General features: G+C 36.1%; 1 protein-coding gene across 1 annotated transcript in view; it reads left to right on the top strand.

Annotated features, from left to right (window-relative positions):
• The window catches only part of caln2 (calneuron 2), a 72601-nt gene that overhangs the window by 57506 nt on the left and 2177 nt on the right, over window positions 1-12918 (top strand). The window contains exon 5 of the mRNA XM_056446925.1: window positions 9106-9262. Within this exon, the coding sequence (XP_056302900.1) occupies window positions 9106-9262 (157 nt within the window). The remainder of the gene's footprint in view (window positions 1-9105; window positions 9263-12918) is intronic.

The raw sequence follows: 12918 nt of genomic DNA, 5'->3' as shown, positions 1-12918 counted from the left end.
GTGACTGTGTGTGAATGCGAGAGTGTATGGGTGTTTCCCAGTGCTGGGTTGTTTCTGGAAGGGCATCCGCTGTGTAAAGTTGGCGTGTTTCATTCCGCAATATAGTTGGCGGTTCATTCCGCAACAAAGTTGGCGGTTCATTCCACTGTGGCAACCCCTGATAAATAAGGGACTCAGATAAAGGAAAATTAATAAATCAATATTCTAAAGGTTTGTGACATTATTATGTTTGTACAGTATTATTATTAGTGCATTTACAACCTATTTATAGTGTTTATGCTAAATAAAGTTATTATTGTCATTTGTTGCTTGTCGCTGGAATCTTAAGTTTCTTCACGTGACACTGATCATCTGATCATGTGAAACTACAAACTGGAGTATTAATCCAGACAATAAATGCTTTTATATTAAATATTTTTAAAAAATAGATTAGCGTCAGCGCCAATAGCCTAGTGGTTAAGTGCGCTGACATATAGCACCATGGTACTCATGGCGACCCGAGTTTGATTCCCAGCTCGAGGTCCTTTGCCGACCCTTACCCTCTTTCTGTTCCCAACTATTTCCTGTCAATTCTCTGCACTATTCTATCCATTAAAGGTAAAAAAAAAAAATTGATTAGCAGATGTTTTAATAACACTATTATTTCATTAAAACATACTAGCCCATAGACCATGGATGCTTTTTTTCTGGTATGTTTTACTTAGGTTTTAGGTTTTAGATTTTTTTTTAAATCATCTAATTAGTGGCTGGCATTCCCATAATTCAGAGAGCAGACTTTGTTTTCAAGCAGACTCTAAATAAGTGCAATTATGTTGATCGAGAGCTACAACGCCCATGAAACGACTTGCAGTAAATTGGCTCAGTAAATGCCATGCAGGTATCGGTCATGAAGAGCTACAGCATAAGTGCTGCATGCCAAACAACATCCATCGTCAACGCTGTTAACAGGAATCCAATGCCTTCTTGAATGGGATGCATTTGTTTAGTCTTTTTTTTTATTTCCATTTTGTTTTATCATACATATGTGCTGAACTCAAACATTAAATTGGATAAATATTATTAGGTGTAAATTCATAAAAAAAACTTCAAGTATAAAACAGGTAAGCTACTAATGAGTATTGTTATTTTAGTTTGATCTTTTGTTTATTATTTGACTAAACTGTAAAAATTTATATGATCAATAAGTCATGACAAAATATGTTTTTAGTTTATTGTAACTAATTAATGTAAGTTAATCGTGTTCTAACTTAATTTTATAAGTTATCCAAGCTGTTTTAAGTCAGTTTAACATAACATAAGTTCAATGGACTCATAAGGTTAAGTTGATTCACCTTAAATATTTAAGGCAACCAGGATTTTTTTACAGTGTACTATTATTAGGATCACACTGGAACAAACTATGACCAATAAATTACAGTTGTTTTACTGCTGTCTACACTGTAAAAATGCGCTGGGTTCCACACAATCGGTTTGTGTTGGGGCAACATAAAGGAATTAAGTTAACTTATTTGTTTTTACAAATTTAAGTTGATTGAGCATAAAATAATTAAGTTGTCCCTAAAAAAAACTCAAGAATTGTGTTGTTTCAACTTATTTTAAAGTTATTTGAACAAACAGCATTTTTTGAGTGCAGTAGAAAATACTAAGTGGTGACAACAGTCACAATAATAGATGTTTTACTTTTCACGATCTTAATTTATTTGACAAAATTGTTGATTATTAAAATTGAGTTTAATCTTTTAAAAGGATTTCATAAAAATGGAATTAAAAAGAAAGTGCATGGTAAGAGAACTGTCCGTGGTTACATACTTCACAACAACAAACGTCTTTGTCAATATAATAGGGATTTTGACTGTCAAAACAAATATGAAGTGTTGTTTTAAAGTGTATAACATATGTAACTCGATGATGATGATGATGATGAGCCTTTATTTGTCACAACACTGTTACATGCAGTGAAATTTGACCCCTCTGACTATACACAAACATCATACATTTCAGGGGAAGACAGGTCAGTTGAGAGGTTGCATAGGAAAAATAGGAAATAAGATACATTGGGGGAAAGGGGGGGGGGGGGGGGCTGTCAGACTGTCCTTAAAGTAGGGCAGACTTAAAAATAAAAGGGCTAAAATCTAAATTTGTTCCTTAAGGTTATTAAAATGTTTTCTTTAATACAGAACATAAGCATCATACAAAATAAAACATTGTATTGTGATAGCAATGAACAGACCCATGTAATGTGGCTTATACGAGCAAGTGGGAAAGCAGTCAAACGAAAAATGGATGCCAGCTCTGATTTCAGTCATGATTCTTGTGTTTTGGTACAACACAGCAAAGGATAAATACTTTGTTTTGGTGTGCTTTCTCACAACAAGACCCATAATGATCACATGTTAGTCAGTAAAGCAGAGAGCAGCTGGTCTTTTGATGCTGTTTGAATGCATGTGACTACACATGAGTGTCTACACTATGAAAACAATCCAATCAAATGCATTTGCATATGGTTAAAAGTGAGCAAGCTCAAAACATTTTAGATTCGGTTAAAACCTGTATTTATTGTTATCCATTTATGATCAAACCTAAACAATGCATCTTAATTTCAAGCTAATGAGAGGAGATACAGGGAATCAATAAAGCTCTTTATAGTGTTTTCATATAGAGTGAGAAAACAGATGTGAATCTGGAGTATGTGTGTGTATATACTGTACATGTGAATAACATGCAGATATACAAGCTCAGTACTGTAATCTTGTAACAATTTACAATAATTATTACAATTTTATTTGTTTATTTGTTTATTTAATAGTCCATTAATATGAACTATGAACCATACTTACAAATATTAAGTACCTCTATTTTATAATCTTAGTTAATGTTAAATATAACATTTTACAGTACATTTTTATACAAAATGGGTCTGTTGGTTGCAACATACACTGTAAAAAATAATACGCCATATCTACTCATTAAAATTGAGGTAACAGATTACAAGCAATATTATTAATTAAACATATATGGATTGAGTAACAATTAATTCAATTAGCTTATTTAAACTTGGTAATTTAAAATGAGCAACCACAAAAAGTACTTAAAGAAATTAGCAAATTTTAAACAAAAATATTAATTTAATTGAACAGAAAAACCAACACAATGTTAATGAAAACTACCCAATCTTTTTATTTACATTTAACATAACATTTGTGGAGCCTGTTCATCAGCTCTAGAAAATAATACCTTATATCAACACAATAAAATTGAGCTAACAGATTACAAGCAGTATTAATAATTAAATTCAACAAGTATGAATTTAGTAAAATTTCATTAAATTTAGCTCAAATTAGTGGAGCCTGTTCAGCAGTGTGGAGCCACAAAACAGATTAACAACAATCTCATAATAGACAGTACATCATATAATACACAATAAAACATGCACATTTAAACAAATTGATCATCTTAACAAGGACTTTGATAATGTTTTTTAAACAGCGTAGTTTCAAACAACTGAAAATTAAACAACCCAGGTTTATCCTGAGAACGTAGTCCCGGGGACGTTTCTGGAGACCGCAAAATACATAGCCGGGGGTACGTATGGCTGCATTTCATTTTTTTAAGCGAACGCTGCGGGGGCGGTGTGACGCCGTTCCTTTCGGCGCTTGCCGGCCGGCCAGCCAGCCGCTCACCTCCGTGTGGAGGGCTTTCCCGCTGCAACCAGTTTGTCCGGTTAGCTCTTCGTGTACTCTGGCGGACTCGAGGCGCAGAGAGGGGCTGACCACGACGACGAGGATGACCGGGTTTGAGTCTGGGAAAGAGCGGTTCCAGAAATCAGGTAAAAAAACTAAATCCAAAAAATGAAGCGAACAAGTTCGTCACAGGGTGAGAATGTGGTCAAAATCCGAAAACGTGGTAAAAGTCAGACGAGGGCTTTTCTTTTCTGGATGGCTTTTGTGAATCGTCGTTGGTTGGGTTTAGGGCGGGAGGAGGGTGGGTCAGCCAATTGGCCGGTCGCATGGTCAATCATTCTGTCATCCAGGCAGACAGGCGGAAGGTCGTTCGACAGCGGCCTCTAGCGGGTTTACGCGAGAACGGCGCGGGGAAAAAGCGCGCACAGCGGCCTCTAGCGGATTCGCGAAAACAAAAACTGCAAAAATACGTACCTCCCGGGATGTATTTCGTGGTCTCCAGAAACGTCCCCGGGACTACGTTCTCAGAATGAGCCTGGGTTGAAATTAAACAATATTGTTTAAAACAATACACATAAAGTGAAATTTATGTAATTTAATGCATGAAATGTGAAATTATTTGCCAGAATAATGCAGATTCATTGAAGGAAAGAGGACACAGCAGTTCATAGGATTACTACCCTCTAATATCTTCCAGTGTTCACTAGACAGTCACACGATTCTTTGTCACAGTTAAAATACATAGGTCAAACCCAGGTGGACACAAGGACACAAGAGAGTGTTTCCACTCTCGTGCCAAGTAAGTGAGCATGCCAATGCGAGCCAGGGCCAGTCGCGTTTCCACAGTCACCTGCGGGGCCTAATCGGATACCTTGGGCCAAAACAGTCCAGCTGGGGCTTTGGTTGGAGTCAAAGCTAAGTTTGCCTGATTCTGGTAAAGATAAGGTCTATAAGAACTTTAATACCTTTGATGATGATGATGATGATGATGATGATGATGATACCAGTGTCTTTAAGCTGTCACTTGTAGAAGGCCCCCATTCTGGTCAACATTACCGCCATCACAAACCATTCAGTTCCTGTAGGTTCTTCATTGTCCAACACCCTTGAGCAACAGTAAGAAAAATGAATAAAAAAGAAAACATGTTAACAATCTGTTATTATGTTATGATGTGTATACAGTCCAACATGATAAATGTCAGAAACTCTACCCATAGTCTCAGTTCTCTGTCTTATACTCCAAGAGCTCATCAGCAGTTGTAAAGACCAATGTTGCACAATGGCTTCTCTCTTAAATTCAGCGCTCACCTTAAAAAACGCAATGACAAAAAAAAAGTTGTTTACATTAGTTTACATTTTGATACACTGTAAAATAGTTGACCCTAAATTAACAGTAAATTGATGACTAATAATTGTTTTACTTTCACAGTAAACCACTGTGATTTGTTTTAGACTAAATTACTGTGAATCTACAGCCAAATGAGACTTCAAGGTAGATACAGTAGTAAGGCGCATTTCTGTGATTTCACAGTATTCTCTTGTAGAATTAACTATATTTTACTGTGAAGTTACAATTAATTGCAATATGGTTACTGTGATTTAGCAGTAGGTTGCAGCTGAAATACTGTAACATTTATATCCTGCTTGGAAACTAGACAGTCATCCATTCAGTCATTTTCCTGATACACACTTCCTGGTTGATGTGTCTCCTCTACCTCTTTGACACTATACAATAAAGTCTCATTAGTAAATATTGTTAGACAATATCATTTTTGTTTTGGTTTGATAATGAGGGTCAGAATGAAGTGAAGGCCAAAGCTTACCTTACTCTATTCCTCAGTGCTCACTAAACCTCTGTAGTCACTTTAACTCAATGCTGTGCTAACACAGGACGCAGTTAACACTAAGTTAACAGAAAACTTCTTTTTTTTTAAACTCAATCAGTCTCTAATGCTTCAAAATTAGCATTCAAGAGTTCACACTTAGCTGATGATTGATTATAAAGCTTGTTTGGCATGCTGTCCCGGGAGAGAGCCCTAAGCTCATAAGATCCTCGAGCATGGGGTTCCCTTCCGTTTGCAAGGCGAGAGGGGAGTTTGAGCTCAGGTAGATCTCGAGAACTCCCCTGCTGTAGTATCAATGAACAGATAGTGATTGCTCTTAAGAGACAACTACTTACTAGGAGCATGTCTATGGTGCCCATTTGGATTAGTCAATTAACTTAAGTTGGATGTTTTTAGACTGTGGGAGGAAACCGGGGACACCGGGGGAAACCCACATGAGCACGGGGAGAACGCGTAAACTTCGCACTGAAATGTCGACTGGCTTATTAAGGACTAGAACCAGCGACGTTCTTGCTGTGAGGCAACAGTGCTAACCACTGGGCCACCGTGCCACCCATCTAGGAAAGGAGGAGGAATAGGGGTGGAAGGGGGGATTCTTCAAAATGAAGATGGCTGAATGCAGGGACGGCTGCAAGCAATCATTAGCACGTGATCCTCTCGAAATTAGTTTATAAATAAACTTAACATTACAAACACCTTCTGTTCGTAATAACTTCTCTTCTAACTTCGTTTATAAAATGGCGCGCTCAAACCGTCTGTTAATGAACAACGTGACATAAGATCCTAAAGTTACTTGGTGAATTACATGCAATATACAGAAATATATAACAATCATTTAACTGGCAATGTTGGACATTTCAGCACTTATTAAATCTGTTTGAATGAGACCCTGACAAGTTCACAATGTGGCATTCTGCATTGTTTGGTGAAGGGAGTAGTTGTTGTTTGCGAGTCGAGTAACTCGGTTCGGTTCTAGGAATTGTCTCCCCACTTTGAATATTCGATCTGAAATACCCTGAAAGTGTGACTTGAAAACAACACTTACACTGTTTATTTGACTGTGAACAATGTGTACTTTGATAGTCATTGGCTGCTTTAATGATTTCGCTATTTAGAGTTTGCAAATAAGACTTTTATGAATTATTAAGGAGAAAGTCCGAATGTGCCAATATAAAACCAACTTTACCTCTATGTGTAAGTTCACATACCCTGCCGTTCAGGTGTAGTTCGCTGTCAGAATGCAGTAGTTTTGCTTGCTGAAGATTACCCAGGCCTTGTATAACGTTTGCTCCGTCTTTTTTCCTTGTCTTTGGCTAGGCAGAACCTCGGTTTTTAGCACTACATAGTGTTGAATATGGTAATCATGGAACATTATTTCTTCCACATGACCACACATCTTGTTAAAACACTTGGAGCTTCAATGAGACTGTATATTTAGGGCTGGATGCTTGGTCATTTCGTCTTATCCAATATTCATTGGAAGGGTGCTATTGCAAATGGACCTGTCAGATGAACACCACTCACTTTACAGTTAATTTTGCCAAACCACTGTGCTTATCACAGGGTAACAAGCTGTTATAATACACTGAAAGCATTATGTAAATAATATATATGATATGTAATCAATTTAACTTATTTCTAAGACAACAACAAACTCTGTACTGCATCGGATGTCATTCCCTTGCTGTAAATGCTAGCGCATGCTGAATGTTTACAAACATGTCTATAAACATTGTGTTTATAAACACGTCTATTGGTTGGGTTTAGGGAAGGAGGAGGGTGGAACAGTCGATCAGGCAGTCAGTCAGTCGACAGCGGCCTCTTGTGGATTTACATGAGAACAGCAGGCACGAATGGCACTCTCGAGAAGAATTTGAGATCTCAAAAAAACGTACAGAGCGACTTAAACAGAAATTGGGGGAAAAAACACACAGGGGGGCTAATAATTCAGGAGGGCTGTGTGTATTGAAATTGCTGCACGTGTAATGCACATTTTATGTGCTTGAACAGGAATAATGAACACTTTCCATTGATTGCAAGAGTCCGTAAAAAGCAGCTGAGCTCATGAGAAATCATGTAGAAGAACGCTCTCAACGATGTGATACATATTTTCTCATACACTTCAATAATTTATCGTCTCCGTCGCGACAGGGTAACACTCCACCACCAAAGCTCATTCAAGGTTTCTGAGAAGACCCTTGACACCGAGTTGGCAGGGAAATTGCAGAAGTTCAAGCCTGTCTCTGGGTGATTCTGAATTATTGAACCAGCCCAAATTTGCCTCCTCTTTTTTCTTCTTTTCCTTTATCCAGCTTTCACCCAGCTTCAGGTCGCAAATCTAGCACTGTCACTTCAGAAACTGCAGCTCGGTGAGGACAGAGCTGTTGTGCTAATTGGACGTCTGGAAAAAAGGTCTTTTGGTTGAAGTGTGTTTCTGCAGAGGGTTTATATTTTGTTGAAGGACAGTAAAGATTTTGAGAACTATTGCGTAGCACAGATCTCAGATTGCATCAGAAAGATTGTGTTGTGTGCCAACATCTTCTCAATGCCAAATTTTGTCATATTTTGTCACTTTTTTTACATGTGTATATTTGAAAAGCTGAATTAACTAAATACACAGATCCAATATAGTGATGTAAATGCATTTTCTTTCTCAACTTATGTTCATTTAGCCCATGCTTATGGGGAAATTCACAAAGATGGGGATTTTGCAACACAGGCTTTACCTAAAAATGTACTTAAACATATTTGATTGCAGTTAGGTAAAAGGAACACTACAGATTAGTTTGACGGCAACAAATTGTGTTCCTTTTCACACCAATGATATTTACAGGGACATGTTATTGATGAATGAAGGATTGTTTTTGTGCAGTTCATTGCAGGACTACAAATAAATACCAGAACGTATTTTACGTATATACGTATTTTTGCAGTTTTTGGTTTTCGCGAATCCGCGAGAGGCCGCTGTGTGCGCCTTTTTGGCTTCTCGGACGTCTCCCGCGAGTGCCGTTCGCGCCCGCGCTGTTCTCGCGTGAACCCACCAGAGGCCGCTGTCGAACGAACTGTCTGTCTGTCCGACTGGCTGAATGATTGACTGGGCGACCGAAAGCCCTCCACACGAAGGTAAGCGGTCAGCCGGCGAGCTCTAAAAGGAACGGCGTTAAACCGCCCCGCAGCAATCGCTTAAAAAACGTACCTCCGTACCTCCGTACGAATAATACGTACCTCCGGCTACATAATTCGCGGTCTCCAGAAACGTCCTCGGGACTACGTTTTCAGAATGAGCCTGGGTTGCAACAATTTTTATGTGCTGCTTTTCTTTTCAATGTGCATTACTAATTGAGCAAGAGTGAATGTCATTGAGTAAATGCTTAATTAATGTAATGTCTATCTACTAGTACTGCTCCTCTGGTCAGTTTGTCTGTGCTCTTCCTACAAGCTCCACTTCTCTAAACTTTCTGTGGAAGGAAATTGTCCTATAATAAGTGTCTCTCGCATTGGAGCGCTGCCCCACAGAGCGGCATTGACAGACCAGCCGTGCTGAGATTTGACGGCAGTCCTCTTGTGTTTCCACCCTGCAGTTTGACATGCAACAGATGTCCCTGGAGGAGCTCAAACACGTCCTGTTCCACGCCTTCAGAGACCATCTCACCATGAAGGACATCGAGAACATCATCGTCACCGAGGAGGAGAGCTTGAAGGAGAACTCAGGAAACTGCCAGACGGAATTTCAGGGAGGTAAATAAGCTAAAAGGACTATTTTATTTTAATTGACGGATTCTGAAACAGTTCGGGCTGATTCAGGTTTTTCAGACGCTGGAAACTTTGCGAAGCGTCATTGAGTTGATGCTTACAGTTCTGACAGGAACTGGAAAGTTCAGTTTTGAATGAAACAATGAAAAGATTTCATTTCATACTTCATATGACTGGCAGAACATAACATTGAACAAAGCCTTGAACCAAACCGGCTCTGAGATTAATCAGTTTAATTTTTATCAGATATTTTTTCATTGATTATTTATATCAGCATAATTATACAATTTACAATTTAATACTTATGTAGAATAATAATCTGGTGGAGTTGGCAGAAAACAATTTGATTTGATTTTTTTATGAATTTTCTAATATGACCGTACAGTAAAAAACACTGTATTTTCCATGATTTTAGCACTCATTATTAAAATATGCAACAGTAATATGATATGAAAAGTGGGTACAGTAGTACATCAGGACTTGTAGAATAATAATCTGGTGTAGTTGGCAGAAAACAATTTGATTTTATTTTTTAATGAATTTTCTAATATGACTTCGGTAAAAAACACTGTATTTTCCATGATTTTAGCACGCTATTATTAAAATATGCAACAGTAATAGGATATGAAAAGTGGGTACAGTGGTACATCAGGACTTGCAGAATAATAATCTGGTGGAGTTGGCAGAAAACAATTTGATTTGATTTTTTTATGAATTTTCTAATATGACTCTCTGGTAAAAAGTCAGTATTTCACATGATTTTGGTATGTTATTATTTAAATGTGATTGAAGTAGGGAAAATGAACATTCGTACAAAAAACAACAACTTTTTTTTCATTAATTTAGCAACATTCCACATGAAAAAGGGGAAAATATTAACAAAAACCCCCCACAAATAAACCAATAAAACAGTCATAATTGCACAGCAAACACCTAAATAGTAAGTTGTGAATATGAAAAGGAATGTGAATAGTCATGACAGCAAGGTAATGACTTTAATACTATTAATTTTGTTTTAAACTCGCAAATAAAACACAATTACAGCAAAACAAAGGAATAATAGCATAGCCTACATTCAAATTCATAATTATTATATACCCAAATATGAACAAAAGTGACGATTTCTGATTATCCCTCATTAGAATTCATTTACGCGGATAAAAGTGAAACAGGATTATGAAACTGCAGCGCATTAAACACACGCGTCTTTAATCTACCGCAAAACACAGAGTAGACGCGCACTACAATTTAAACCACAGATAGCGTGACCGTCTCTCTCGGAACCGCAGATGGCGTGACCGCAGTATAATACTTACTATATAAAATGACTATATAAAATTTAAATGTAGAACACAAAGCATATAATTATGAATAAACAAGTAGAAGCAGTTTAGTTAGTAATATTATTTGCAATGGGCTTATCCTATTGAAAAGGTTGCTGCTGAATTCCCTTTCATTCTCTTTTCTCAGTAATTTTTTTTACTGTGGCAAAAATTATTGGCAATTCCAGCCTGATCTCACGAGGAAACAACTATTTTATGTTTTATTAATTTAACTCTATTGTACGAAAATGTATGATTAAAAAAAAAAAAAAACTTGTGGCACCAAACCTCACCCCTGAACCCCAACCGTCATTAGGGGATAAGCAAATCGTACTAAATTTTACGAATGAGATCTTAAGAATTCATCCGAATTAGCCACTAAATCAAAAAGTTATGAATGCCGTGAGCGTTGGCAATACATAACTTTTTGATTTAGGGGCTAATTAATGGCTGATTTTATTTGTTCATCTTAGTAGAATTTGCTCATCTCTCAATGAGGGGTTGGTTTAGGGGTGGAGTTTGGTGGCATGCCTCCTTTTAAAAATGATGTTTTTTTAATACACTGTAAAAGATTATATGACAAAAAGTCATGACAACAATGGTTTTATGTTACTTTAACTTTAAGTTAATCAGGTTTCAACTGCATTTTTAAAGTTATACAAACTTTAACTTAATATATGTAGTCAATTTGGTTGATGTAAGTTGAGATAACTAGAAAATTTTATTTAATTCAACAACAAAAAATTAAACCAGCCATTTTTACGAAATCGTATGAATTCTTACCAATTAGCCTCTTTTCTGACAATACGTAAAATAGTTCTATTTTATTGTGAGATTGGCGAGAAATCACATATACTGTTTGTGAAATTTTACACTATAGTAGGTTGTGTCTGAAATTGCATACTGTATAGAAGGCGAGCAACAGTACAAGAAGCTCTTAGTTTTGATGTCATTGTTCAGTAAGGTTTTTGGTTAGGAGGTAAACTAAAAATGAAATTGGTTATTTTTTTATACAGTGCTTTACTGAAAGATCCTGACTCTGTCTTTAAATAAATTATACTTAATTTAATTACAATTTTTATGCATAAAAAACTATATAGAGAACAATTTAAATTAATTAATTTATTTTAGATATGATTAACCTTATTCAAAAAGACATTTTTGCAAACATTTACATTCCCTAAACGCATGTTTTTACATTCTAAAATTTACATTCTAAAATTTTAATTCCAAAATTTACAGGTCTAAATTTTATCAAGAAAAAATTAGAAAAATAATTAATTACTGAAATATAACATAGATTATAAGACTAAATATTTATTTATTAAATATTTTATTTAAATTGTTTTTTACTTATATAAAAACATTTATTACAAAATAAAATCTTTATATAAATGCAGGCATTTATTGTGAAAGTTACAGAAAAACTAAATTTATATAGTTCATTTAAAATTAAATATATTTAAAAAATTCAATAAATCTATTCACCTTTACCTTTATTTGTATAGCGCTTTTACAATGCTTTTACAGCTTTTCTATTCAAACTCAATTATAAAATATTTAGTCACAGTGGTTCATTCCACTGTGGCAACCCCTGATAGATAAGGGACTAATCCGAAGTAAAATGAATGAATATTTAGTCACATATAAGGAAACCGTAAGAATCCGTTCTTTTCATGAAACAAAACCTTCTTTTATTGGTGCGTCCAATGAGAAGCTTGTTTTTTCAAATGAAGCTGAAATTACATTGACTTCTGGCTTCAGCGAAGCATACATCATCACTTAACAATCTTGGAGCTTATAGTAGGTCTTGAAAGGCTTATATGTTATCATTAAAAATCCATTTCTTTATGGATTTTTACTTCCGGAGCCAGACTATTGCGCTCTATAACCTGCTGTGTTTGCCCAGAAACTGGCCATTTAATGTGATGAGAGTTCGGTGCTCTCTGTCCATTATCGGGTTTTTTTTGGGAATAAAATCATCTATGAAAGCAAATAGTGTTATATTTTCTTCACTACAATAAGACAATCAAACACATTGGTTACTTTCAAAGATTTTTTTATAAAGTGCTATTGAACAAATTGTTTTCATCACCAAACAAAAATAAATCGGAATTCAAACCCAAGGAAATTATCATAAAAGTTCACATCAATTATATTTCAGCAGTTCAATATTTAATCTTAACACGCAGCACAGAATAACAACACCAATCGAATGCAATAGGGTATATGCCGAAGCATGCTAATAGGACTTTTAATTTGCCAGTAACCTAGGTTAATCGCTTCCGGTAAACTGTCTGCCATTGCAAAATCGGCGCG

The sequence above is a fragment of the Danio aesculapii genome, chromosome 21 (genome assembly GCF_903798145.1).
Source record: "Danio aesculapii chromosome 21, fDanAes4.1, whole genome shotgun sequence".
Lineage (NCBI taxonomy): Eukaryota > Metazoa > Chordata > Actinopteri > Cypriniformes > Danionidae > Danio > Danio aesculapii.
The sequence above is the reverse complement of the archived record's forward strand: the minus strand, read 5'-3'. Positions and strand labels throughout refer to the sequence as shown.